Consider the following 27,617-nt stretch of genomic DNA (forward strand, 5'->3'; position numbering starts at 1 on the left):
TTTTTTTTTGAAAAATTTTTGAAAAAAAAATACGAAAAGTTCGTGGTACTTCTCGAATAAAAAATAACAATCAAACTTTTGAGTATCTTTAAAAATGATGTACTTGTTTTTCTAATTGGGATTGTATTGAATGTCAGTCGGTAATAATTTTTTTTTTTGTCTTGTTAGTGGAAAAGTCGAAAAAGCAAAAACTATATTGCTTTATTAAGATTAATCATAATATTACACAACGCGTTTTTGACTAAAAAATAAAACTAAGATTAAATTTTTACAAAAAAAAGAAAAGAATATCGCAAAATTAATAAATAATTAAAAATCTATATGGAAAACTAATTTTTTTTTTTTTTTTTTTCAATTCGAAGTCTTTTCTGTAACATTTCCACACATTCATTTTTCATTTATACTCTTAACATCTACAATATCTGTACATAAAATATTCGTTTCTTTTTCTATTTTTAATTGTTCTTTAGAAAACATATAATATATTATATAATCGACAAAAATTTCCTGAAAAAAATATTCTAAATGATGCCGAAAAATATCTACAAATTTTTGTTGTTCTTTTCGTTTCTTTGTAAGTAAAATTTCGTCAATCTTTTATCAACAATACTGTCTAAACTTATAAATTTAACTATTACAAAAAAAAAATAAAAACGTTTTTAAAAAAATTTTAACGTTTACACAAAACGTTTGTTTGGAAAAAAATGACAAAAAAAAATTGTATCAAATTCTACCGGGCGATTCACTGAGATAAAAATTATTTACAATAAAAATTCTTCTAAATTACATTGACAAATAAACTCGTATACGTTTTGAAAAGTTTGCGTCCCATGATAAGTTTTAAACAAAAAATATTTCTTTCTTTCTCTCTAAATATTCAGAAACTAGAATAAAATTTAATGAGCATTAATTGAAAACATAAAATACATTTCGGTTTCTTTTTTTTTTTAACAATTTCAGTTAAAACTAAAATATATTTCTAAATATATTTCTAAAATGATAATCAATTTTTCGTATTAAAGCAAAAATTAAAATCTCTATTATAAAAAGAAAAAACATTTTTTTTCATTATTTTCATAAAAAAAAGCTATTAAAAATAAAAAATTGTAATTTTTGAGAAATAAAAATTAAAATTCGTAAAACAAAAATATTCATAAGAAACTAAGAATACAAATTTGCAATTTTGTACAATTTTAAGCTTGCATTTTGTAAAAGTTCAAGTTAGAATAATCTAAAATTGTAAAGTAATCGTAAAAAAATATATACAAAAACAAAATTAAAATTTGTATAAAACTTGAAACTTTTACAGATTCGTTTTTTTTTTTTTTTTTTTTTTTTTGGTGATATATAAAAATGTTTTAGTATTATTTTAACACAAACCATTTTAGTGCTGTTGTGACACATTGAAATACTCAAAAATCTTTTCGAATATATTCTAATTCTTGAGAATGTTTAGGCCCACTTTCTAATAAGAATTTTTTGTTCGTATCTACGTTGCCTCACCACATTCAAAAGTTGTTGATTTTGATGATTCTTTATCCTCCCTTTTTCCATTTTCTGATACTCTATTTGAATACGCTGAAAAAAAGAAGATAAAATGTACTTTTTTTTGCGAATAATTGATATAAAACAAAAAAAAAAAAGAAACTCACAAAGCTTGAGCGCGGCTCTTAGACAAATATTATTATGTTCCGAGAGTTCATCCTCAGTTTCAAAATCTTCACCACAGCTAGGACATTCATAGGAGCCTCTTGGCAATTCTAATTTAATATCCTCTTCATCAATTTCAGTTTCATCGCCGTCTTCATTAATTTCCAATGCCCCCTCATCATCACTGTCATTATCATCCTCCGAATCAATTCCATTACTCTCCTCCTTAATAAATGTCATTTCATCTTGAATTGAAATTTGATCGCTAATTGAATCAGTCTCATCAAAATTAATTTCTTGCTTAATTCCATTACTATTGTTGATTATTATTTTTTCACCGGTTTCATTTGCAAAATCACAATCAATTGGACATTTCATTTTTGTGCATTCATTGTCAATTTTTGTTTTTGACATTCCATGTTGTACCAATAAATGTTTTTTGTACCTTAATTTTGGCACTTGAATACGACATTGAACACAAACAACTGAGCCATGTTTCTTTTGATGTTCATAAAATGCATTACATGTCTTGTACATTTGTTTACATTCCTCGCACATTAAACGTGTTGTTAATTTCATATGTTCTTGTAATTCAGTTTCTGATGAACAAATATTACCGCAAACCTCACAGCGTACTTCACCTTCTTTATGTTCTTTTGAGACATGTTTTTTAATATCATATTTATTGCTAAATGGCTCTTCACAAAGTTTACATGAGAATAACATTTCGCCACGATGTCGTGCAACGTGCATTTTAAAATACCAATCGGTTGAAAAACGTTTTGGACAATATGTACAATTAAACATTCTACCGGCTCTCTTTTTTCGTAATCGAGCATTTTTTTTCCAAATTCTACTCTTTGCCGCTCTTGTTTCTTGAATTGAATTGGGGATAATTTTTACATCAGTCGGAGTAGCCGGTTGTAATACTCGAAATTTGATAATATTTGGCTGCGGTGGTTTTTGCTCTTGTTTTTGTTGTTCTTGTTGCTGCGGTTGTTGTCGTTGTTGCTGCTGCTGCTGCTGTGTTTGAGCCGGAGTTGGAGCTCGAATACCAGTATCGGCCATTATACAGAACCTAGGGATACCTTGTGTTTGATGTAGAAGTGATGGTTGTGTTTTGAGATTAGCAATTGGCACAACTCGAATTGGAGTAAGAAATGGTTTCGGTTGTATGGGGGTTGTGACAATTTGCTGTGACATTAGCCAATCGTTGATTGACATTGGTTGAACAAAACTACCTTGAGGAATTCCAGTGACTTTAATAAAAGGATTTTGTAACATTTGAGATAATGTACCAGTTGTTGTATTATTTGTATTTTCAATTTGTGGTCGAATTGGTTTTAATGGTGGTGGTGATGATCGACCCTCAGCTCCAATTTGCTTTCCAATAATAACATTTGATTGAGACAACATTATTGGAAGTTTAGGTAAAATACTTCTAAATACATCTTTAATATTTGGATATTGTTGTTGATTACCCGAATTACTTGGTACAGTGGTGATTGTAATAATTGGCGTTTGTTGTGGTGCTGTTGTTTTTGGAATGACAATTAATTCCTCATTATTTTGTAATGCCTCCAATGCTTTACTGTAACCATTAACTGGATCCATGTAATCATTTTTTTTTAATTTAGCTGCTTCGAGTAATTGAATTTCACGTTCGCGTAATTTTTCACGTAAAACTTGTGCGCCATCATTTTCATTGTGTCGATAAGCATTTTTTCTTTTACAATTCCGATGATGAATTCGCGATTTATTGTATTTTAATCTAAGACCACAAATATCACAGCAACCACGTCTATCATCAACACGATGAAGTTTAATTAATACACGTCGACAACGATCGTGCTCGATACTTAATGAATCGCATTTTTCATTTTTACAATGTTTTGCAACTGGTGCATTTATTTCATCGTCGTCAATATTAATTGCAAGCAATGGCTCAACTCCATCTTGATCAACATATTGTTGTATGTTTACATCGCAAATTATATTTTCACATGGCTCAAGATGATTGCAATTTTTTGTTTTACGTTTTATTGGCACAAGTGCAATTTCCGATTTTCCCTCATTTTTCGATGGCAAAAGAGTTGAGTCGTCAATAATTTTCTCTGTATTTGTGGTTTTGACTGCGTGAATTGATATGTCAGGCTCAAATGGATTGTGCAAATCATTGTATATTCCATTTCTCTTGTCAGAAAAGCCATTGGTGTTTGTTAAATTTATATCTGATGGATCATCAAGAGGAATTGTTTTTATAATAATGTTCGGTTGATTGAAAAGACGCTTTACTGCATCCGATTTCAAAACCTATAAAAAAGAAAAAGTAAAATATATTTTCAAATATCAAATTTTGATAAGAAAATAAAATTTTTAATACCCTACTAAATTAATTTTAATGATTTTATTATAAATCCAAAAAAATATACGAAATAGTAGAAACCGGTTTTAATCGCAGACGCTTTTACGATAGCATAATTTTTGCATTCTTTTTTTTTTTTAAATTTACTTTTTCATCGAATCTTTCAAGGCAACAAAAATATAAAATTAAAATTTATTTGCGTTTAAATGGCCTAAACAGATAAAATTAAATTGTATTTACAAATTTGTAAATAAAAAAATCAAATTATAATTTACAAAATTTTTTTTTCAAGGAAAATTATATTTTTTAAAAGAAAATTCAGTATACACGCAAATATATCTGATTTGATCAATGAACCGTTTTAAAGCTCTTGGTAACTATAGCAACTTACTCGTTAAATAGTTGACTAATAAAAATTATTTAGAAAATAAAAAAAAAACAATAAATAAAGAAGAAATTATATTCTTAAAAAATTCTTATCCAACAATGTGTCACAAAAAAAAATTATTAATCAATTTTTAATAAGATTTATTAGTTTAATATCATATAACCTCAATTTAACAACTAGCACAACTATTTTTAAAATTAAAACATATTTGTTAATTATCACGTTTTTGAAAAAAATTTTCTAAGTCGTTTTTTCTTTAATGTTCATTTTGTAAAAAAAAAAAATTGCAAGTACCTCAGGAAGTAGTCAATTATTATATATAGGCTCTTAAAAACAAAGGAAATAATGAATTTCTATAATGAAATTATTTATATACATACTTCAGAAAGGGCGGAGTTGTTGCCAATTTTGGAACAAGAAATATTGCTGTTTCGACTTAAAATGTTTGGCACAGATTTATAAGACATCTTTCAAGGTTTAACTGCAGGGCAAAATAGAGAAGGGTGCAGAAATCTTATAGTGTTGACAAAAAATTATACAAATCACAAAAACGACGCTTTTTCACTGATGATTTATTATTTCCAAAAGAATAAAGTTGTATTTTAAAAATGTCCTTTGTTGTCGACACATTGTCAAAAATTTGGATTTCACATTAAATCCGAAATAAATTGACTTTGTAATTTTTGTTTTAAACCACCGCTCACAAATTGAGGTTAGTTTAGACTTTATGTATAAATTGTTATAATTTATTTTCAAACTATTAAAATACACATTAATTTTTTAACACAATAGTTGAATAGTGCAAATTTCGAGTTCCACTTCGGCGTCGGCCATGTTTTTTTTGGTGGGAAAATTACTCAAAAAATGGGGGAAGAGAAATGGCAGAACTGGGCGACAATTAAAACATCCCGTCGTTTGCACACACCACCTTCTACAATACAAACACTTTTTATATTTAAACACAAATATTATACGATATACACACACACGTTGTTATTTTTACGATTAAATAGATGAATTTCCTTGTGTTATTAAATTATGTTATTATTTTTTTTTTTTGCACTAGGAAACGAGACAAAACTTTTAACAAAGCATAGTCCCGCGTCAACAAACTTCTGAATTCGCCTTTCTGAACCAATTTTTTTTAACAGTTGTTCGCCAACGCCAACACGAGAGGACTACGCATGCGCTATTACTAATTTTTATCTTTCGAAAAAATCCCACTTCGATTCTCCGATGGTCCTCGACGTATTTCCGAAAATTGGCGTTTTCACCCGAATCAAGGTAAAAATATTTCACTTTGTTTAAAGTATTGCAAAAAAAAATTTATTTTTTTAATCACGTTTTTGCATAATTTTTTTTTATTTAGATATAAAAATTCTCTAATTATCAAAAATTTAGAATATTTTTTAATTATAATAAAAATAATTTTCTTATTTTTTTGCCAATAAAATATTTTTAAAGGAATATTAAATTAATTTAATTTAACATTTTTATGAATTGAACATATTTATTTAAATTTGAATTGATCCCCAATTTCCGGTTATTGATGATTGGTATTTCATTGTTTTCTTATTGGTCATTAAGTTAAAAAAAAAAAGCGCGCGTAAAAACGGTATTTTTGTTTAATTTTAATTATTACATTTAAATTATTATTTTATGAATAGTTTTTTTTTTTTTTAAAAAAGCAAGAATTGTTTTAATAAATTTTTAGTTAATAAAAATAAGGAAGGTATTATTAATTTTTTCAATATATATTTTATATTGAAGAATTTATTATAACATATACTTATACGTTATGAAATTTACATTGATTTTCAAAGTTTGAAGACATTAATGGATTTATGAATATAGCAAAAATGATGTATCTTTGGTATTGGGTATTGAGTGCAATACATGAACTTTCTAAGTGTTTAAAAAAATATTTTTCAATGAAATTAATCATAAAATAATTTGACTAACAAATGCTTGATTTTGAATAAATAAATTTTTTTTAATTTTCAATTTACTCGTGTGTCTATAAAAATAAGTCACATTTTTTTTTTACTAATAAAAAATAAAAAAAATTGTATTTACCTAATCAAAATCAAGCATTTGTTAATTAATTTCTATTGTTTTACTGAAAATTATATCCTAAATAATTGTAATACAATAATTGATTGTCATGAATATAAAACGTGTGATAAAAAGAAAAGAAAATATCTTAAACTTGAGAAATTAATTTTAATATAGTCTATTATATACAATATTTATTGCATTTTCTTTTTTATTGAACGTACACGAAATTTTTAAAAAATATAAATTTTATATTTTTAAAACAATTTAAGTAATTTGCCAAATTGAAAAATGTTAAAATATTATATTAAGAGATCATTTTTAACATTTTTTTAGTAAGATTTTTCGAAATTTTGATTTTTACGTTTCATTCAAAAAAAAATTTAATTCATAAAAGTAATAAAAGTTTCAAATATATTACATTTATAATTCTATTATAATTATATAATTATATAATTATCAATTAATTATATATTATTTATGTTAAATATATATATTTACATTATATTTTAATTGTTATAAATTTAATTTATAATTCAATAAATGAAATTTTCAAAAAATCAAATAATTAATAATTAATCGCGTACTGTTCAATAAAAAATGGCTGTGCCACAATGATATTAAGAAACTAATCTCTAAAGCTGCACATATATATATAATAAAGTGTTTATTCTATTATAACTTATGAGCACGGCGTTACGTTGTACAAAAATTTCTTAATCTACTCTTTTTTATAAACATATTTACAAGGTTCAGTCAAATAAATATTTGCTAACTTTTACATTAGTAGCGTTTGCACATATAAAAATTAAATATTTAGTTTTTTTTTCATATTCATCAGAATATAAAATTAAATCCATTATTAATCTCTTTTTGAAATTATTTTCATCCTATTAAAAAAAAAAAACCTATCTGAAAGTCTCAACGTTCCATTAAATGAAAAATAATGTCAAAAAATTGCAAATGCGTGAAAAAAGTAATTTCAAACTATTAATTTTAAAGAACATTTAGAAATTTAAAAAAAAACGTTAAGAACTGTCAAAAATTAAAATAAAAGTTTTTTAAAAATTTCTATAATTTTTTGGAATATTAAAAAAAAAATTGGAAATATTTTAGAAAATATTTTATATTATAGTTAAAGTATTTTTTTCTATTATTGAAAGAAAAAAGTTAAATAAGATATGATTTGTTTGAATTTTTCATTTTGTCAAGTTTTCAAAACTTGGTCGTTCTTTACAATCTTGATTTGCTTTTCGTTCATACTTATTATCACAGAGTTTGCAAATTTATTCACTTACATATTCATTGTATCCTATGTATTTTGTTTTCGAGTGAAACTTTGAAAAATAATGCTACCAGTTTGCTTTTTTTGTCATTATTTTCTGTGTACATATAAAAAAAGCTTTATGTATACATATGTATATATTTATATATATATATATATATATTAATAACTAAAATATTCCTAATGGATAACAATTATTATGCAAATTCAATGGAATATCAACAACCATTGAATACATTTGAATTTTTTTTTTCAATATACATTTCATTTTTACACTTTTCGAACACAGTGTTATCGTTCATAATTTTTTATTTTTAATATATCTATTTGTTGAGATATTGAGAAATGCTTTTTTTTTATTTGGTTAAAATGTTATTTTTTGCATTACGTTTTAAACTTTATGGCATCTTTTATTTTTTAAAATTGATTCAACTCAAGATTTTTCTTTTTTACAAAAAAGAAATTTAACTGAATCAATTCTCAAAAATTTATTCACTACGTGTGATAAATCACTTTCAATAAAGTTGAAATTTGTGATATTTAGAAAATGGAAAATTTTTCCATTTCTCAAAAACATAAACTTCACACTTTCAGTCGCTTTTAAATTCTTATTTACATTTAAAAAAAATAGAAGAAAACAAAAAACCAGACTAGAATCTCAAAAACAAAAGCGCCAATCGCTTAATTATAATGAAAATTAATTTCATTTCTTATCAATAGCATTTTGTGTCTCTAATGATTTTCCAATAATGTCTTTTTTAATACCAAGTGGCAGCGATTTTGTCATTGATAAATTTTTAACAGGTTGCTCAAATTTCTGTTGTAATGATGCAACATTTGATTTATTGTTGGCTAATTTATTAACTAAACTATTACTATTATTACTGGTTTTAATTCCAATTTCCGTGGATTTTGTCTCATTTTTTCCATCCTTATTAGATTGTTGTACTTTTGTCATTACATTATTAAAACTGGCAGTTGTTGTTATTGGTGATTTTTGTTTTTCGGCAAAACTCGCAGCTTTTGAAATAAGTCCCGTTGGTTTTGGTGGCATTATTGGTGTTTTTAAATTTTTCACCACTCCCGATTTTTGATGATTATTTATTTTTGCTGTAACAATTTTATTATTCATCAATACATCTGGTGATTTTGTACTATTTTGAATTGGATTCGAGCAACTTGTAACAACATCGGGACTAATGAATCGTTCTTTTGAATTTGAAGGCACACTTTTTAATGAATTTTTCTCCGAATTTGTCGATTTATTATCGAAACTATTTGATTTGGAGAGACTTTTTTCTGATTTTAAACTCGAATCGGAATTTTGTCGACTTCTTAAACCAATGGGTTTGTCAATTGATTTTGATGCTTTTTCGGATTTTTGTATAATTTTCGTTTTTGAAATACTAGGCGATGTTTTTGTACGTAGTGGTGGTTTTTTGTCCTCTTCTTTTTCATTTTTTTTTTCTCTATTTTTTGTGTCGATTTTTTTGATTTTTCCATCATTTGACGTGAATGGTTTGTAAAAATTTTCAATTGGTTTCATGCCCAATTGTTTGGACATTTGTTGATTGATATTTGAATTTGGTGATTTGTCATCGGTTTTTAAATGAATCGGAATGTTAATAGCCGAGGGTAGAAGATAACCGGAACTTGTTGTTGAACTTGCGGAATTGAAATTTCCCGATTCGGAATTAGAATAAATGCTTTCGGGTGATTTATGATTTGTTGAATTAACGTAAGTTTCATCGCTCTCAGATTTTTCCTTTCCTTTTTTCTTTTTCTTTCTCGCCAAAGTTGATGTTGAATAAATGGAATCGAAATTTCTATTCGATATTTCGGAGACAATTTCCGAGAGTAGTCCCATTGAATCAATTGGACCGTCAACGGTATTTTCAATTGGTTTTGGAGCTTTATACTCTGTATCCTCGAGTTTTGTTTGTTTATTTTTTTCAACAGGAAGTGATTCTTCAATCACGGCGTAAATATTGTCGCTCGATTGTGATTCCTCGGTTATTTTTGTGAGCGAAGCATCGGGTACAAGATTCATACAATCATCATAAGTATTGTCAGTGGGAATATTTGGCTTCACTGATGGTGTTTGATAGCCGGGTAATCCGGGAATTTTCATTCCAGTTTCGAGTTTATTTGATGATTGTTTTGGAGGTCCAGGTGGTGGTGAAGTGGGTCGTGTACTTGAAGGAATGCTCGTTGGTCGTTTCAATGAATTTGTTTGTCGCATTGATCCAAAACTATGAATTGTAGGTCTTTGTGAAACTTTGGAATCTCTCATTGAATGAGCACGGGAGACGGGATTTTTTTTCTCTGGCGAATTGGAATTGTTGATGAGAATTGTAGCTGTGGGTATTTCTATTTCAGATTGTGGTATTGGATGAGAAATTTCAAGATTGCGGAGAATTTCCTTGTCAATGACTTTATTGGCCTTGTGATGCTGTGAACGTGGTAGGGAATTTGTATTGCCGGCAGTAAGTGGTTGTGAAATTGATTTTATAATACCGGAATTTGGACGTAATATGGATGCAATTCTATTTAGGGTTATACCTCCTTTTTCGGATTTTTCCTTCTTCTCGGGCTCCGATGATGATGATGATGATGATGATGGCGGCAGTGTTATTGTGTTTGATAGAGGTCTTGTGGATTTTTCCCTTGGTGGTTCGGGTGCTGGACGTGTTGGAATATCGGGAATATCGGGAGCTGGACGGACGGGATTACAATCGGAATTTGAATTTGTTTTTGAGCCGATTAATTCGAGAGATGTGCACGTGGTGGCTGCCAAAACTGGACTGCTGATTAAAGGCCTGGCAGTGCTTCCGGGATTGAGTGGCGGTAATGCTGGTGCAATTGTGGGAACGTTAACGGGTGGACTTGAAAGTGCTGATCGAAAACTGTTGATCCTTTGTAGTGGCTTGATGTTGGTTTTGATTGCAACTGTTGGAACAGTGGGTGGAAGTGGAGCTGGCTTTGTTGGCTCGGTATGTGATTGCTTATGAATGGGAGTGATACTGAAGCCTTTGAAGTGTCCAAAGAAGTTGTTGTTGTAACGTTCATCGGAATCGGATTTTGGGAGTAAACTTGCGCACGCCGGGTCTTGACTGAGGCTCGAGTCAATTGTCTCAATGGTTCGCGGCAAGGGATTTGGACGTTCGCTCGATTTGATTGGCAATGTTCCACGAGTGATTCTGAAATTTGAAGTAAAAAAATATTGTAAGCCTGGAAAGTAGGAGAGAAGCAAAAAAATGATCGATTTTTTTTTTTTTTAAAATAATTCTATCGCATTCGAAAGAATGTATTTTTTTATTTTCAGCAATATTGTAATGTTGAATGAAAGGGACAGGCTCATAAGTTACAAATTTAACGTAACGAATATCTAATGAAGCATGCAAAAAAATTCAAGCATCAATACCAAATTATATTCCAAAAATATGCAAGCAGAGAAAAAAAATAAAGGAAAATTGTTAACGAGATTGTAATATTAGTAGCAAGCCATGGAAGGAGGAAAAGTCAAATGATTAAACAGGTAAATAGAACGAGTCTTTAACTTTTTTTTTTTTTTTATCTGAGAACTGCTTTTATTGCACAAAAATGTTACAGCAAAAAACCAATGCAGGTGTAAAGTAGTGCTTTCTTGAGTATTTTTTTTTTTTATATATTATATAAGATTCAAGATGAATAAGAATAATAATTTTTCGTCGCAAATCCAGACGAAAAAAAATTCGTATCAACGATACTTAAAAATATAAACAAACATATTTTGCACGATGCACAATAGACAATTAAAACAATTCACAAAAGAAAGACAATTCACACATGCCCCGTGCAATATTCATAAATAATTTCATTTCGCCATTTAATTAAAAAAAAAAAAAAACTGAGTAAAAAAGTCACTAGCACTACATAAACAGTTTAAAAAATTTTTTTTTCAAAAGACACTTTTATTTTGCTATTAAATATAATTACTTAACTGAGCATGCAATCCACCTCTTGCACTCTGTATATTATTTTTTTTTCTCAAAATAAAATTCACAAGACTCGCAAAAAAAAATTTTTTTCAATATCGATTTACATGCAAACAACAAACAGAAAACCATGCTTTCTACTAAATATATAGTATATTACTACTTGAGCTTTGTCTCTTCGCATTCGCAACAATAAAAAAAAAATTTTAACTAAAAACTATATAAAATTAGGATTTTTATTAGATTATAGATAACTGCGATTCCCAGTTATATTAAACGAGAATGAAGTTAAAAATACTAAATTATTAATATTAAAAAATATATATCTCGAATTAAAAATCGAGAAAATCTTGAAAGGAAAGTGAATTAAAATTGTGTGACAATAATTTATGAGAAATAGCTGATTTCAATAATGTGATGCGAGGAGATTCATTCTACGATCTATATAGTATATTCGGCATTAAAATTAATGACTTATTCAATACGATCACAGGATTAAATGGTATAAAATTGTCAATAATTGAGTAAATAAATGCTAATGTCTCTTTTTCAATTATTAAAAATATTATGATAAATATATATATATAGAGATTCTCAATTTTCTATAAGATATTCTCTCGATACTTTTTTTTTGTAAGTACAAGCGTCTGTATCGTTAATACATTAAATTATATATACTTAAAAATTTTTTTTTTAATATTATTAAGTCTCTTTCACTTTTCCTGACTTTTTTTTGGGCAGTGAAAGTTTTTGAGGTTGAAATATGAAATTTATAAGCAATCTCGTTTCGATTTAATTTAAATACTTTACTAATTCTAATTTACTTTTAAGTACAATATTGCTACAAGACCAATATTAAGACTAAATTAAAAATAATTGACCAAATTGAAAGGAATTTTTTTTTATATAGTATAAATAAAATAAAAATTTGGTAAATTTTGAATAATTTCAAATAAAAATTTGAAATTATTTTAATTTTTAATCTTATTTCTAATTAATAGATTATTTTGTGAAAGTCAGTCTACAAAAATAGTGATATAATACTTAGAAAAATAAATATTTCAAAATTTGAATATAATTTCATGTGAGAAATAGAGTTGAAAATATTATTTTGGAGGTGGTGGTGGTTTTTTATTATAAAATGGAGCTTTAGAGGTTAAATTGGATTTATCTTTTAACAAAGTTTCAGAACTATTTGGAGTTGTACCAGAAGTGCTGCAAGGACTTTCATTCAATTGCCCGAACTTAAGCTCTGTTTGAACTTTGAGACCCTTAAAGTTTCTATTAGATCCTTTCTGAAATTGTTGAATGTGATCCGCCAATTTGGATCCCAAGTCTATCTTAAGAGGACTTATCCTCTTTGATGTTACTTCCATTGAATTGCTATTTGAGTTAACATCAATTTTCATAGTGGGCTGTTGATGACTAAATTCAACTTTTGGTTCATTCAATGAATTTCTATATTGAATATTATTACTACTATTAATCATATTGGGATTTGTTGTCGAGACGAGATTGCTTTTAACAATTTCAAGTTTCTCTTTATTCGATAATTGATCACTGATAGAGAATATTTTATTTGTATTTTGAGGTGGATTTTTGTTCGGCATTAGGGCGACTAGAATTCGCTGAAATAAGCCTTCTTTTTGACTTTTGTAAACCGGTGATATTGTTGTTGCACACGATTTACGCTTTGGTTTAAAACAACAGTCGACATTGAATACGTACTTAGAGAGCGCTCCTTTCTTCCATTGTTTATTAGGATTATTTCTTCGATACCATACACCAAGTAAAATTAAACCAAGTGTCGGTAATATACCCAAGAAAATAATGTAGGTAGCAGTGATAAAGTCGTTCCTCGCTAAAAGAAAATACAAAAATTAAATTATGTAAATGAAATAGAATAAAAAAACGTTTTTTTTGAATATTACCATTTGGATCCTCGGCTGGACCACTGTCTTCAGATCCACCAAATCCCGGTTGTGTACAATCAGGATATTGAAATCCACGATTACAATGACAGTGCCCAAGACTGTTACAAACTCCATTACCACCGCAATTATTTGGACATGCTTGTCCCTCGGAAATTTTTGCTCGTAAATCAGCCACTGGCATGCATTTTTGATTCACGCACATCTGAAAATTTATTTAAAATTTTTTTTGAGAGGTGAAAAAATTTTTTTTTTTTAAATAAACTGTAATTTACCTTTCCGGGTCCACATTTAGCGCCATCAGGTGCAAGTCCAGGATCGACTTCATTTAGGCCTAAATCAACAATTGCTGAACGACAAGCAATAATATTGCCTTTACTATTTATAAACGAGTGACTGAGTGTTGCGACGGATTCCATTCCAAATTCCAGTCTTTCATTTAAATGTTTACAATGAAGCATACCACAGAGGATACTCCTGTAATTAAATAATTGTAATTTAGTTTGAGAAAAACAAATTGATTTATTAATTATTGAAACTTACTTATTGTTACATTTATAGTAAGACGAGTCAATTCGATTAAATCCACAATTTCCATTTTTATTGCCTTTATTATTCATCGAATAGCACTGGGGATCAGATGAAACGCCAGTTGGTCCCCAAAGTAATTTACACTGATCGTTGTGAGTTCGACACGATCCCTGATAGCAATAAGCTTTGCCCATATTGCATTGTTCGCCATCAATTTTATAGACATCATTCGGACAATATTCACTTTGACCAGTGCAAAATTCCGGTAAATCACATTCATGCTCCGCTGAACGACATTCAGTGCCGGCAGTTTTTGGTCGACATGTCTTGAGATCGCAACATTGACCTGTCGCACAACTTGCATTTGCATGCAACATACATGTGGATGCATCGCAACATGGATTATCGCAATTTTCTTTTAATCCACAATCACATTGTTCACCTGGTTCAACGAAACTATTGCCACAAACTGGACTGTCAAATAACTTTTGTGGTTTATTACGTAGACAATAATCCATTCCATGCTCAAAGGCAAGTGCCAAATATTCTAATGAGCATGACGACCAATGAACGGGTCCTGCCGATCCACTCGATGGTGCCATAATGCATCTGAAAATTTTTATTTCAACAATTTAATTTCACTATTTCATGTAAATTAAAAAATAATATTAATTTAGATTAAAATTAGTTTTTTTTTTACCTTTCTTCGGGACATTCACATTCAGGTGATGGTGCATCGTGTTCCATGCCGAAATTATGACCAATTTCATGTGCCACAGTGGCTGCGACAACACCAACTTGATTCGAATGATCACTAGAGACTCCTCCAGAAAATTCATAGGTGCATATTGGTCCCTTCAGAGCTTTCCCAACAACACCACCGTCAAATTGTATTCTCCTTTAGAGGAAAAAGAAAGAATTTTTTCATACATTACCAAAAAAATTTTCTTAATTTACAAAAAATCGATATTTTTTTAAAAAGTTTTTTGCAATTTGCCACAAATATTCTAATAATTAAGAAAAAAAATATCCTAATGAAATACACTCTTATGAATGAGTTATTTTGACCCTTTAAAATATGAAAAATTTAATCTAGAATCAAAAATAGAAAATTGAATATTAAAATAGAAATATATAGATCAAGTTCTATACTCACGTTAATAATTGGGCATTATCATTTGGAATTGCTTTGACTAGTGTTTCTCTGCGGTAGCGCAGGAAGCTTGATAACGTCGAGTCTCCATTAACAGAGAGCGGTATTTCATCTGAATCTGACCACACTTCGACGCCCACCAGTGCAATATATATATTAAGTGGCGTATAAAACTGTAAAAAAATCAATTTCCATTAATGTAAAAACAAAAATTTAACCAAATCGAATTTTTTTTCTAAATTTCTTAGTTTGAAATTTTTTTCTCTTTTTACAATATACACAAATACTCTACAATTTTCCAGTTGAACAATTTCAATTTCACAAGTAAATTTATAACTATTCAGAATAATTTCAGCGAGAAGTTTCAAAATTAATCTCAAGAAATTATAATAGTTCAGTTTGCGCGGGAAATAACTAAACTTGATTTCGTTAGCTATATATATAAATTTAATTTCAAAACTCACCGCATTTATAATATTCGCAATATCCTTGCAACGTTGATAAACTTTATCGAGATTTTCATCGAAAGCCATATATTCTTTTTTGTCAATTACAAGAACTAATTCCACATATCTCGATTGTCGATTTGCATTGTATGGGCCTCTTATTGTTTCAGTTGCTCTTTTATTCTGAAAATAAATAATATATTTAAAAATTTAATTTTTTATTGAAAAATTAAAAAAAAATTCGGAAATGAAAAAAAAATTAAGAAAATTAATTTACTATTCATTTAATAATTATAATTTATCAAAAGTTAAATTAAAAAAATTGTTTTCATTGAATATTCAACTCGTGTAGTTAATAAGTAGATAAATTCTTCTTAATTTGTTCAACTGGTAGAAAAATAGATATATATGAAAAGGAAAAAGTGCAAACATCACGAAGAAGAAATTACAGTGTTTATCGTTCTAGATACTCACCCTGGAGGCTCGATGGAATTTTTTCAAATCACCAGTAAGAATATCGTGCGGCGTTCCTTCGTAGCCTATGGAAAAATAACAAAAAAAAAAAAACAAAGAAAGAAAAATGAAAACACTGAGAAGAGATTATTGCGCAAAGTGCAACCGGATTCTTATTATAGTGAAGTTAAAGGACAAAGGAGTCGGCATACTATGCGAGAGAGGACCTTGCTTCCAACATTCGTTAAGACTGTTAAGGTAAGACCAGTACTTTATACTAGAAAGACAGGTCTCAAAGCCTTTTACACTCGTTGTGAACTTGTTTGGAAAAAAAAACCAAACTTCTGTATTTTCTTTAACTGTATCTATATACATATATAAAGATTCTATTGAAATATATTCTCGAGATGATAGATATTACTTTAAATTTAAGAATACAAAAAAAATTTATTGTGCCCTGGCTCATTGCCAATGAGAACAGGTCAACGAGTATTGAAGCAGTTCGAGTGAATAATATATAGAAAAAACCTACTTTCACTGCAAATTCAGGGAATTTCATTTGTTTCAAATAAAATTAAAATGAAAAAGCGTTACTAATTTACGAAATTAAAATTACTTTTCTATTTTTTAATTTCGTTTTTTTACAAAGTACGCAACGTTTATATAAACGATTTTTAAAGAAATAATTTTTTAAAATGAAAAATTCTATAATTTTTTGTCTAAAAAATATTTTTTTTTTTTTTTATAATTTGTTGATTAATGAAAACTACAAGAAATATTGTTTAGGCAAAAAATAATAAAAATTTTCATTTTAAAAAATTATTTCTTTAAAAATCGTTTATATAAACGTTGCGTACTTCGTGTGTTTTTTTCAAGATTTTTAATTTTAATTTAATTTTTAAAATTTTTTTACACGTGAATAAATAAAATTTATTTGTAAAATTTATATTGAGAATAAAATTAAAAAAAAAGGAGATCTTACCACATGTGCGATTGGCAATGAGATCTTTATGTTTATAAATAAAGTGTTTAGAATTTAGTGTCTCAATCTCGGGATGTAGGTGATGAAGATCTTTGCCATCGTAAATGACTCCTTTCAAGCCATTGCATGTGGAAACTGCAGCCCAAGATCCAGGCACATCTCTGATACTCCCTTGATAGTTACATATTTCCTGCAAAAAAAAAAAAAAAAAATTCGTTACACAAATAAACATTTATTTATTTCTAAATTTAATATTGTGTCATCTTTTATCATTCCAAATATGGTTACAAAAAAAAAAAAAAAAAAACGAATTATAAGTTCAGGGAGAATTCCTCGCGCGAGATTAATTATTCCATGTTTGATAATAATTACAGTTTAGCACGCGAGAGATTGTATTTTTTCTCTTTATTTCTTCTCATCACACGATAGAAAATGTCTAGAAATATTAGAGGAACTTGGAAAAAAAGCCTTTGAATGCGTCACCAACTCGTTAAAATAAGTTCATATTTATAACAAAAAAAGAAAAAAAAATTGCATACTTCTGCAATATAAGTGACAAGGCCCTGAGAGAATAAAACAATTGTCTCAAGTCACAAGAGTGAGAGATTATCTCCATGTTTATAGTTACATTATTCGCAGCATTTAATTAATTATTCTTCTTCTTGACTATATGGCCTTGAAGAAAATTCGAATTTTAGAAAAAAAAAAAATATATGAAAAAAATTTTATTCTTCTTTATAAATATTCTAAAATTTTTAATTAATATTTTAATAATCTTTTTATTTTGTTTGAATTATCTGATAAAATATTTTTATGATTTTCATATTTTTCATCATTCAAAATAATGAAATTCTTTCTAATCTTAAAAGTAATCTGACTTGAAAATTGAACAGAGAAGAATATAATACGGGTGCCTTCTTCCTTTTTTTTCCTCCTCTTAACTCGAGATCTCATCTTAATGTAAAATTCTTTCGAATCGTTGAAACTAATCAGCATAATTATTCCATTTTCCTGAATGTCGCAAAAAGGTAATCACAGTATATATATATATATTTATAAAAAAAATTTCAAACTTATTGTTTTGTTTAAAAAAGAAAATACCTCAAAAAAACTCGAAATTACTTTAATTATTTCCGATTTTTTGTACGAAATAGTAAAAAAATCTAAAAGCAATAACAATTTTAAAAGGATAAAAATTTTTAAACTAATAAAAATCACTTAATAGTAACCAGAGGAACGTTATTAAAAAAAAGAATAAAATGCAATTTTAAAAATGATGAAACTTTTAAAGCATAATAAAAATTTAAATGCCATTAAAATCATTTAAAAGTAACAGAGGAACGTTATTAAAAAACTAAAATGTGACGTATACAAAATGAATAAAATTTTTAATACAACAGAGATAAATAATTTTTTTTTTTTTTTTTTTTGCAAACATTTAAAGTAAACGAATAAAGAGTTATTTATACAAATGAAATTTTCATTTTACTTTTATATGGAAACGGAAGTGAGTAATTCGTGTATATCCGAGTAATTATAATACAACTGGGTGTCTCTTGTATGCAAATGATAACAAGTATTATAAAAAAAGAGTAGCATTGTCGAGACAATTAAGGATGGCAATTGGTAAAATGTGAAGTCAAATATAGAACAAAGCACAACGAACTCACATATATATATATATATATATATATATATATAGCCTGTCATATATATTGTTGCAATTTTCTTTTTATTTACTTTTTAATATTTATAAAGCAAGTATTAATGACTCTACATTCCATTAAAGATAAAAGTTACTTAAACGCTTTTGCAAACAAGTTTAACAATTGACAGCGGGAGATTATTAAATTTTTTATTTTATAAAACAGTTTTTTTGCAACATAAAAATATAAAAAAAATTACCGACATAGAAATCTACCTTACCAACTGATGGTAAAACAGATTTTTTTGAAAAATGAAGATATAAAAAATTACCGACATAGGAATCTACCTTACCGACTGATGGTAAGACAGGATTAAAAATGAAAATATCCAAAAATTACCGACATAGAAATATACTTTAACGACTACTGGTAAAACAGATTTTTTTGAAAAATGAAAATATAAAAAATTACCTACATAGGAATCTACCTTACCGACTGATGGTAAGACAGGTTTTTGAAAAATTAAATTATAAAAAATACCGACACAGAAATCTACCTTGCCATTAGTCGGTAAGGTAGATCCCTATGTCGGTAATTTTTTATATTTTCCAAAAAAAATTGTTTTACCATCAGTCGGTAAGGTAGATTTCGCTGTCAGTAGTTTTTATAATTTCATTTTAAAAAACTGTTTTACCATCAGTTGGTAAGGTAGATTTCTATGTCGGTAATTTTTTATATTTTAAATTTTTTTTTAATTTTTTACCATCTTGTTAATTGTTTAACCATTTATGTATTATAAAAAAATTTATTTAAAAAAATTTATTTAAAAAAATTTAATTAATTAAATTGTCACTTTTTTATCAGAGAAAAATAATATTACTTTTTATTGTAAATATAAATAAATACTGTGAAGCAAAATACTTCAATGTTTATTTTATCTCCGATCGTTCGATAACTATATATATATGTGACATCAATTATATATCTTTTTTGATATATTGTTATATAAATTTGCTATAAATTTACCCGAATGGAGTAAATTGAATTTTCTTCTTTGTTTTTAAGACATATTGTTTTAAAAGGATTCTAAAAGAGATTTAAAAATAAAATTTTATCTTTTAATACTTTTATTTCATAAAATTTTATTTTTCGCATTCATGAGAATTATATTATAAAAAGAATAGGATAGCCATAAAACGGAAGCATATTAAATATGAATAATCCTTTTTTTTTTAAACTAAAAGACTTTGTGAGTCACATTATTTTTCTGATTCGTATTTCTACAGGTGCACGTGTTGTGTTGATTAATTTTTTTTTTTTTCAAAAGAAGAATGATAAATTGGAAATTTTGAAGCGTAATAAAAAATTGAATGATTATTAAAATTAATATTTTTAAAAAATGAGCGAAAATATGAATAAATTAATTTAATTAATTATCTAATAAAAATATTTTAAAAATATTTTAAAAATATATTTTGTAATTAATATAATTAAAAAATGTAACAGTAGGTATTTTTATTATTTTTATGAGTGATACATTTTTTTCTCGAGTAAATTAAAATTAAATTCTAATTATTATTATTATAATACGAAATAAATAAATTTTAATAAAATTTCTAATTTAATGTAATAATTTTCTTTAAAGGTAAAAATTTCTGTGATATAATATTTTACTTACAACTTTTGATGGAATATGTACTTTATAAGAGCCTTTGTGTTGGTGTCTCTGTTGATAACCATAGGCAATGAGATCTTTATTCAATCGAAGATCCAGGATCCTTTCTACGCCGTCTAACTCGTAATGAACTGACAGCACGTCGACATGCTCGATGTCCTGAAAAAAAGAGTACTAATGAGCAACTGCGAGAATATCCCACAGAATTTATTCGCCCAGAGAAATTCAATTTTTCTTCTTTACATTCATGTCTCTTTCGCGAATAATTACACTTTTCCCACCTAAGGGAATAAAAGTCATTCATTTCATTAAAAAAAAAAAAAAAAAAAAAAAAAAAAAAAAAAAAAAAAAAAAAAAAAAAAAAAAAAAAAAAAATTATTCCCTTTCAAGAACATAAAATAAAAAAAAAAAAAAATTAATTTATCAAACGAATTTCGATTTAATAGAAATTTAAATTACAATTTTTAAATAAAAATTATTTTATTTTAAATAATCAAATTTTTAATAATTAAATTTTTAATATATTTTTGTATTTAATTCGAGAAAAATTTATTTAATTTTGATTTAATGGAATATTTATACTAAATACATAATTATGAAGTTTCGTATTAATTAACGGTATATAAATTTTGCGCCCTTTAAATTTAAATTATGAATTTAATTTATATTTTGTGTACGAGAATTTAATATGGTGTAAAATATTATAAAGTACATATACATAATCTGAAAAGTAAAAGTACTTCAAATAAACTAGTTTTCTGTCTATTTATATGAATAACTAATTACCTTTCTTTATTATAAAATAGGTTTGAAAATCGCGTAATAGTTTTAAATCGACATTTATTAAATAAAAATTTTAATATTTCCAACAAAAATTTAATCCTAATTTTTTTTTTAGAAAAAACAATCTTCGGAGAAAAAATTTATATACAATTTGAAAATTTATTTAAAAAATGAGTAATCGCTAATAAACTTCCTTATTTCTATACATAATAGATTTCAATTGCAGATGAATTTGTCAATAGAAGCAGGAAATTGTTGTCAATTTGTTTACCTCAGACAAATGATGACTCAAGATTGTTCAGAAAAAAATGATTATATAGTTTTGTTAATTATTCTAATCGCCGATTTGTTTCAAGATTAGTTTAGTGATTACTATAACGATAATATTATAATTGTCTAAATATGATGATTCACTATTTTAAAAATCTCAGAAATCTGTAAAAAAAAATTTAATTATTTTCTAATTCTTTTTTCTAATTAATTTATTTTTTTCCTCTATATAAGAATATACGATTAAAGCTTTCTTGACACATGGCCATAAGATCATTTCGTGCACACCTATGAGATTTGCAGTGACCCGCTTTCGCTAAAGCCAATATATTTTCAGATATAAATATAACGTGGGGTCACGTTCCTCAGACTGCGGAAAATTGCCTTTTCTATGTTCAAAAAATATATATTTCTCTCCTTCTTTTATATTTCGAAAATATACGTGCGACATATATATAACAATGCATTTTATTTTCGCAAATAAAAATAAATTACAATTTCAAATTGAATTTAAATTTATTCAAGTGTAAAATAATTTTCAATTTTTAACTTTAATTTTTTCAAGCGTATTTATGATTTATTATATAATAATTTAATATTATTTAAATTATTAAAAAATAAATAAAAAAAAGGTACAATTGGAAACTTTTTATTATCCAATGAGATTAATTATTTAACAACATTTATTTATTTATTAATTATTTATAATAATATAGTAAAAAATAATTAAAGAACATCATTTGAATCATAAACTTTAAAGAAGGAATTAAACAATAAAAATTTTTTTTTTGAATTTTATAAAACTTTTAAAAAGGATCAAGCCGCCAATTACGAATAAACTTTGTACATTTAAAGTTTCCAAGAAGTAATTTTGCTCCTCGCTCTCATTGAAAATTTATATTACCCCACTTTTTTGATATATAATATATATAAAGTTCGTAATTAAGTTTTGCATCTCTTTATTATTCACGCACGAATAAAAAGGTGCGCGCAATGAAAGAAAAAATTATGCAGCGACAAAAAAAAAATGACTTCGAAAACGTTTTACTATTTAAATTCATGAGATTTGATTTTTTAATAAAAAAAAATAAATTTGAAAATATTTTCGAGTTTTTTTTTGTAACTGTTTGAAAATCGACAAGTTGAGAACCCAATCGTCGATATCGAAGGGTCGTACCAATTAGACAGATACTGGTAACATGAAATATGAAATGGTTGTTCTGATTTATGACTTGTTCTCTCAACCTCCAACGAGAGAAAGATGAAAAATTCCTTAAAAGAGTGTGTACAAAAAAAAAAAAGAAAAAAAAACTTCAACACGCAAAAAGAAAATTTAGAAACATTTTCCAAAAAATATTTTCAATGAAATAAAATAATTTATAAATAAATTATAAATTATTTAATTAAATTAAATACTAATATAATTATTATTTAATTAAATTAAATACTAATATAATTATTATTTAATTAAATTAAATACTAATATAATTATGATTTAATTATAATTTAGTTATATTTAAATTATAAACAATAATTTGATAATTATAATAATGAATCGTACTATAAATAGAAAAAAAAAAAAAATTTGAAACACTGACGTAAAAAGTTTCATTCTATTAATTCGCAAAGAATTTTTGATGTCTAAAACAGAGAACAATGGAAATGAAAGAAACAGTTTGAGAAAAATTAAGGCAACTCACAATACGTTGAGGTGGATATATATAAAACATACTTGGTTGTGGGTGGCGTAATGGAAAGGTCTCCTGAAAAGTGGTGTATGTATTTTTTTTACTGAGTGCTTTCACGTGCCAAAATATTGCAATGCTTTTGTTATATAGTTGAGCGCAGAGAGAAAAGTACAATATCCGTTGGTTAAAATATATATATATATATATACGTATATATAAGCTTTCTCAATTTTATCATAGGATTTATAAAATCCCTCACCTCATTTCTCTCCATATTATCCAGACTATATATATATATATAAATATATATTATTATTTAATACGATTTTGCTATTTACGAAAATTTATGTAGTACATAAAAAAAATATTTTTAATTTTTTTATTTTACCAAAAAACAAATTTTTTCTATTATTTATTTATTAATAATTAATATCACAGAAAATTAAAAGGCATTAAAATAAGCTTATTATTTTAATTCAATTTCGCTTATTTTAATACCAAAATGGATTAAAATAAGCAAAATTGGATTAAAATAATAAGCTTATTTTAATGCCTTTTAATTTTCTGTGATTTTATATGTGTATATAACATTTTACAACAGTGAATAAAAAAAATAAAGATAAAATAAAATTGAAAATTATAATTATTTTTTAAATGATATAGTAAAAATTGTAATAATTTACGCTTATATTTATTTCTATGGTTGTTTCTAGATTATCGAAGTGAAATTTGTTTAAATTGGTTTTGCGGTTGGTCGCTCGTGTTTCTCTAAAAGACATAGGATTTTGCTTTGAAAATATAGTCAATAGTCGTTCTGCATATTAAACTTGCGCAGGTGCTCGTTCGGTCGTATGCACATGTTCATATATATATATATTGTAACAACTGTAGTTACATATATAACAATATAAAATAATATTTAAACGATATTTTATTTTTAATAAACATTAAAAAAAAATCCAATAAAATTTTTCTGTTATAATCAAGAGAAAAATTTGATTTTGACAAAAAAAAAAAAATTTGGAAATTATTTTAAAAAAAAAATTTTTTTGGTACAAACATTTTTGTGTTATATTATTATTTTGCTATACAAACAATTTTTATTAAAAATTATTTTTTTTATTCAAAACAAAAAATTATTAGGCTCTGAGAAAAATATATTTTTTATTTAATTATAAAAGCTTTTTTTCACGGTCAAAATCAATTTAATTCAAGTTCGTGTGTGATTGGAAATACCTTAATCTTAATAATATGCGAGATGATGATGCCAAGGTTAAATCTCTTTCTATGCTTTCTTTGTTCGGTGACTTTATCTTATCCTTATTTCAATTACATATGCCCTTTTATATCATTATGTACAGTTGCGTTTGTTTGAAAGCCTTCTTGTTCTCACTACATATATATACAAATATTCCATTTAAACACATGGACGTCCAAAGATACGGAAAAGGATCATAAATTGAAAAAAAAAACAGTTTAGAGAGAAAAAAAAGATCCGTATACACAAGGATTAGATTTTTTTTTATCAATTTCGCAAATAAAAAAAAAAAAAAAATTAATAAATAATTATTAAAAAATCATAATATAATAATTATTATTTTTTTATTTGTATGTTTTTATTATTTTTATTATTATTTTTTTATTTGTATTTTTTTATTATTTTTATTATTATTTTTTTATTTGTATTTTTTTATTATTTTTATTATTATTTATTCACTTTATTATAAAAAAAAAATTATTATTTGTTTTTTAAAGTTTTATTATTTAAAAAAAAAATTGTTTCAAAAAAGGTAAAATTTTTTTTGTAAACAACTTTTCAAATTAAGATTAAATGGCTAGAGAAAACTGTGACAAGTTGAAGTAAAGAAAATGTGATTTACTCGATTCCGGATATTGACGATTGATCTTTATCTCGAACAAGTCGTACAATTTCAAGTCGGTGCTTTTGTTACGCCTTCGATACAATACGACCATATAGTTTATATAGTGCACTTGCATCTCGATTTGAAATCCTACGCAATATTATATATATATACAAGTGCACAGTGAAAATAAAACATTTTATTGTCACTGAAAAAAATTTCCTTTTTTTTTTTTTATTTAACTTTTCAAATAGTTTTTAAAAAATAGTAAAAATAAATTTTTATTTTCTAAACAAAAACACACAAAAAAAATTATTAAAATTTTTAAATTAGAAAATGTTAAATTAAATTTTTAATTAAAAATGGCATGGAATAAATGGAAACCTACTGAAATTTTAATAGAAATTTTTTTTTTTTTTCTTTAAGTAATTACGATTTTATAAATAATGTTAATATGTGAAAATTTTTCATTTAGTCGTACTTGGTTATTACATTGTTCATCATACATAATTATGTCATTATTATATTATTTAACTTCAAAGAAATCGCGAATATTTTAATTCTATACAATTGTACATAAAAAAGTGAATACTTAACAAAATAATATACAATTTTTCTTGTTAGAAATTATTTGCAATTGTTAAAAAAAAAATGTTAAAATGAAAAAAAATTGATAAAAAAAATCACGTTCGAAACGTCATACACTATGAATCACAATATTAGTAATGATTCTCGCGAATAAAAAGGCATTATGTCCTCGATTATGTCAATGAATAGCGAAAGGATTTTGTCACGATTTTTACACCTGATGAAAATGTTAATTAGCCAAATACACGAATTTACAATAATTTTTTTTTTCAGTCGAAGAAAACAATTTCCGATTCTTAAAAAAAAATTATTCTAACTTAAAAATTTATCAAAAATATTATACAGTTTTTTTTTGTTATAGATCCTTGGTTTAATCTCATAAAAAAAAACAATTTCCCTTTTATGGGAAAATTTCAATTAACTTTTTTTTCTAGATTTTAGGGGAATTTTTTTTTCTCTTTAAAAAAGCAATGGTAAATTATAATGAAATATTAATTAATTAGTATTATAATCTACATGAACAATAATTCGTCTGCATTTGACTTTTGGGTTCCTGTCATTGTCAGGAATATCAGCTCTAAAGTATACAGTTTGTATTTGTGGTGCATTTTGTGATGCAGCTCATGTTGAAACATTTGCATTGAAATTGTTGCACCGAGGTGGTTTGCTACGCGCATAGTAAACAATAAATGAGTTATATATTCCATACCCAGGCGCCAACGACAGTGGCGTTTCCGAGTTGTGAACAATTTTTTTTTTATTTTTTTTAAAGCTCGCGGCTCAAATCAATTCGCGTGATAAAAGATTAAAAAAAAAAATCAACTTTTTTTTACAAAATATATTTACAGTCATATGTATATAATTTTTTTTTCTCTTCACCGAAAATAGATAGACAAAGGAATTTTATCACTAAATAATAAAAACTATGACAAATATTAATATATTATATTTTATTAATATTCAATATATTATTTTTATCTATTTGTAATTTTTCTATAATTATAATTAAATTACTTACATTTTCTTTGGTTGATGAAATTTCCCTTTTGTTTCTACCGTGATAGACTATTGGCCTAAATATCTGATGCCTGCTAAAATCGGATGAAGGACCTAGAAGAAAAAGAAAAAAAAATGCTCAATTTATTTGTTACGAGTATAAAATTAAAAAAAAAACTACTATTATTTATTAATATTTAATAATAATAATAATAATAATAAAATTTCATTTTTTTACTGCTATGAATTATTTATAAAATTTATTATTTTACAGGGTGCCTACTAAAAATCTGAATTAAAATTCCAGGACAAACAATAAAATATTCTGCCTAAGAAAAATTGAATTTTTTTTTTGGCAATTTTTCTACAAGGGGGGTAGCTTTAATGCTCATAATAGGGGTCTTCCTCTACTCGTATCTGGCTGTCAATTTTTTTCTACACTTTTCGGTGTATTTTGTGCAAGAAATTGCAATAAAATATTCAGCCTAAGAAAAATTGAATTTTTTTGGGTAGTTTTTTATAATTTTGGATGACTTTTTGGTGGTAATAGGGACCTTCCTCTACTCGTATCGGGGTGTCAATTTTTTTCTACACTTTTCGGTGTATTTTCTGCAAGAAACTTATTTTTCCATAACATTAAATTATAGATGACCTTAAGGAATAAAAAAATTTTTAATTTAACTATTGTTTGCAGAAATTATTAAAAAATTAATTAATTACTTAAGTAAATCTTCATTTAAATTTATTTAATGAATTTTTTTTAACTTGATTGACAAAATTATTTTTTGAAAATTTAAAAGCAAAATATAAAAAATTCAAGGACAAAAATAAAAATTCCAGGACTTTCAAGGATATTCCAGGACATTTTTTCAAATTCCAGAACATTTCTAGGA

At 25.9% G+C, this 27,617-nt stretch overlaps 3 protein-coding genes across 3 annotated transcripts in view; 1 reads left to right on the top strand and 2 right to left on the bottom strand.

Moving 5' to 3' along the window:
- Positions 1–184: 184 nt before the first annotated feature.
- On the bottom strand, positions 185–5,638 carry LOC127290477 (uncharacterized). The gene is made up of 3 exons (XM_051319054.1): positions 4,784–5,638; positions 1,653–3,963; positions 185–1,578 (listed from the first exon to the last, which is right to left on the bottom strand). The coding sequence occupies exons 1-3, from the start codon at positions 4,868–4,870 to the stop codon at positions 1,490–1,492; spliced, it is 2,487 nt and encodes an 828-aa protein (XP_051175011.1). The 5' UTR covers positions 4,871–5,638; the 3' UTR covers positions 185–1,489.
- LOC127290487 (ribonuclease P protein subunit p29) overlaps positions 4,186–27,617 on the top strand; it is a 59,909-nt gene continuing 36,477 nt past the window's right edge. Inside the window, exon 1 of the mRNA XM_051319073.1 lies at positions 4,186–4,199. The gene's annotated coding sequence lies outside the window, so the exon portion shown is untranslated. The remainder of the gene's footprint in view (positions 4,200–27,617) is intronic.
- The window catches only part of LOC127290475 (disintegrin and metalloproteinase domain-containing protein 12), a 53,549-nt gene continuing 33,288 nt past the window's right edge, over positions 7,357–27,617 (bottom strand). The window contains exons 2-13 of the mRNA XM_051319052.1: positions 26,747–26,838; positions 20,541–20,696; positions 17,217–17,406; positions 16,256–16,320; positions 15,800–15,964; positions 15,339–15,508; positions 14,883–15,080; positions 14,195–14,791; positions 13,927–14,128; positions 13,652–13,856; positions 13,449–13,581; positions 7,357–10,943 (exon numbers count right to left, since the gene is read on the bottom strand). Of these exons, the coding sequence (XP_051175009.1) occupies positions 8,447–10,943; positions 13,449–13,581; positions 13,652–13,856; positions 13,927–14,128; positions 14,195–14,791; positions 14,883–15,080; positions 15,339–15,508; positions 15,800–15,964; positions 16,256–16,320; positions 17,217–17,406; positions 20,541–20,696; positions 26,747–26,838 (4,670 nt within the window). The 3' untranslated portion in view covers positions 7,357–8,446. The remainder of the gene's footprint in view (positions 10,944–13,448; positions 13,582–13,651; positions 13,857–13,926; positions 14,129–14,194; positions 14,792–14,882; positions 15,081–15,338; positions 15,509–15,799; positions 15,965–16,255; positions 16,321–17,216; positions 17,407–20,540; positions 20,697–26,746; positions 26,839–27,617) is intronic.

The sequence above is a fragment of the Leptopilina boulardi genome, unplaced genomic scaffold, assembly GCF_019393585.1.
Source record: "Leptopilina boulardi isolate dan_hultmark-lab unplaced genomic scaffold, ZJU_Lbou_2.1 LbouV2_70, whole genome shotgun sequence".
Lineage (NCBI taxonomy): Eukaryota > Metazoa > Arthropoda > Insecta > Hymenoptera > Figitidae > Leptopilina > Leptopilina boulardi.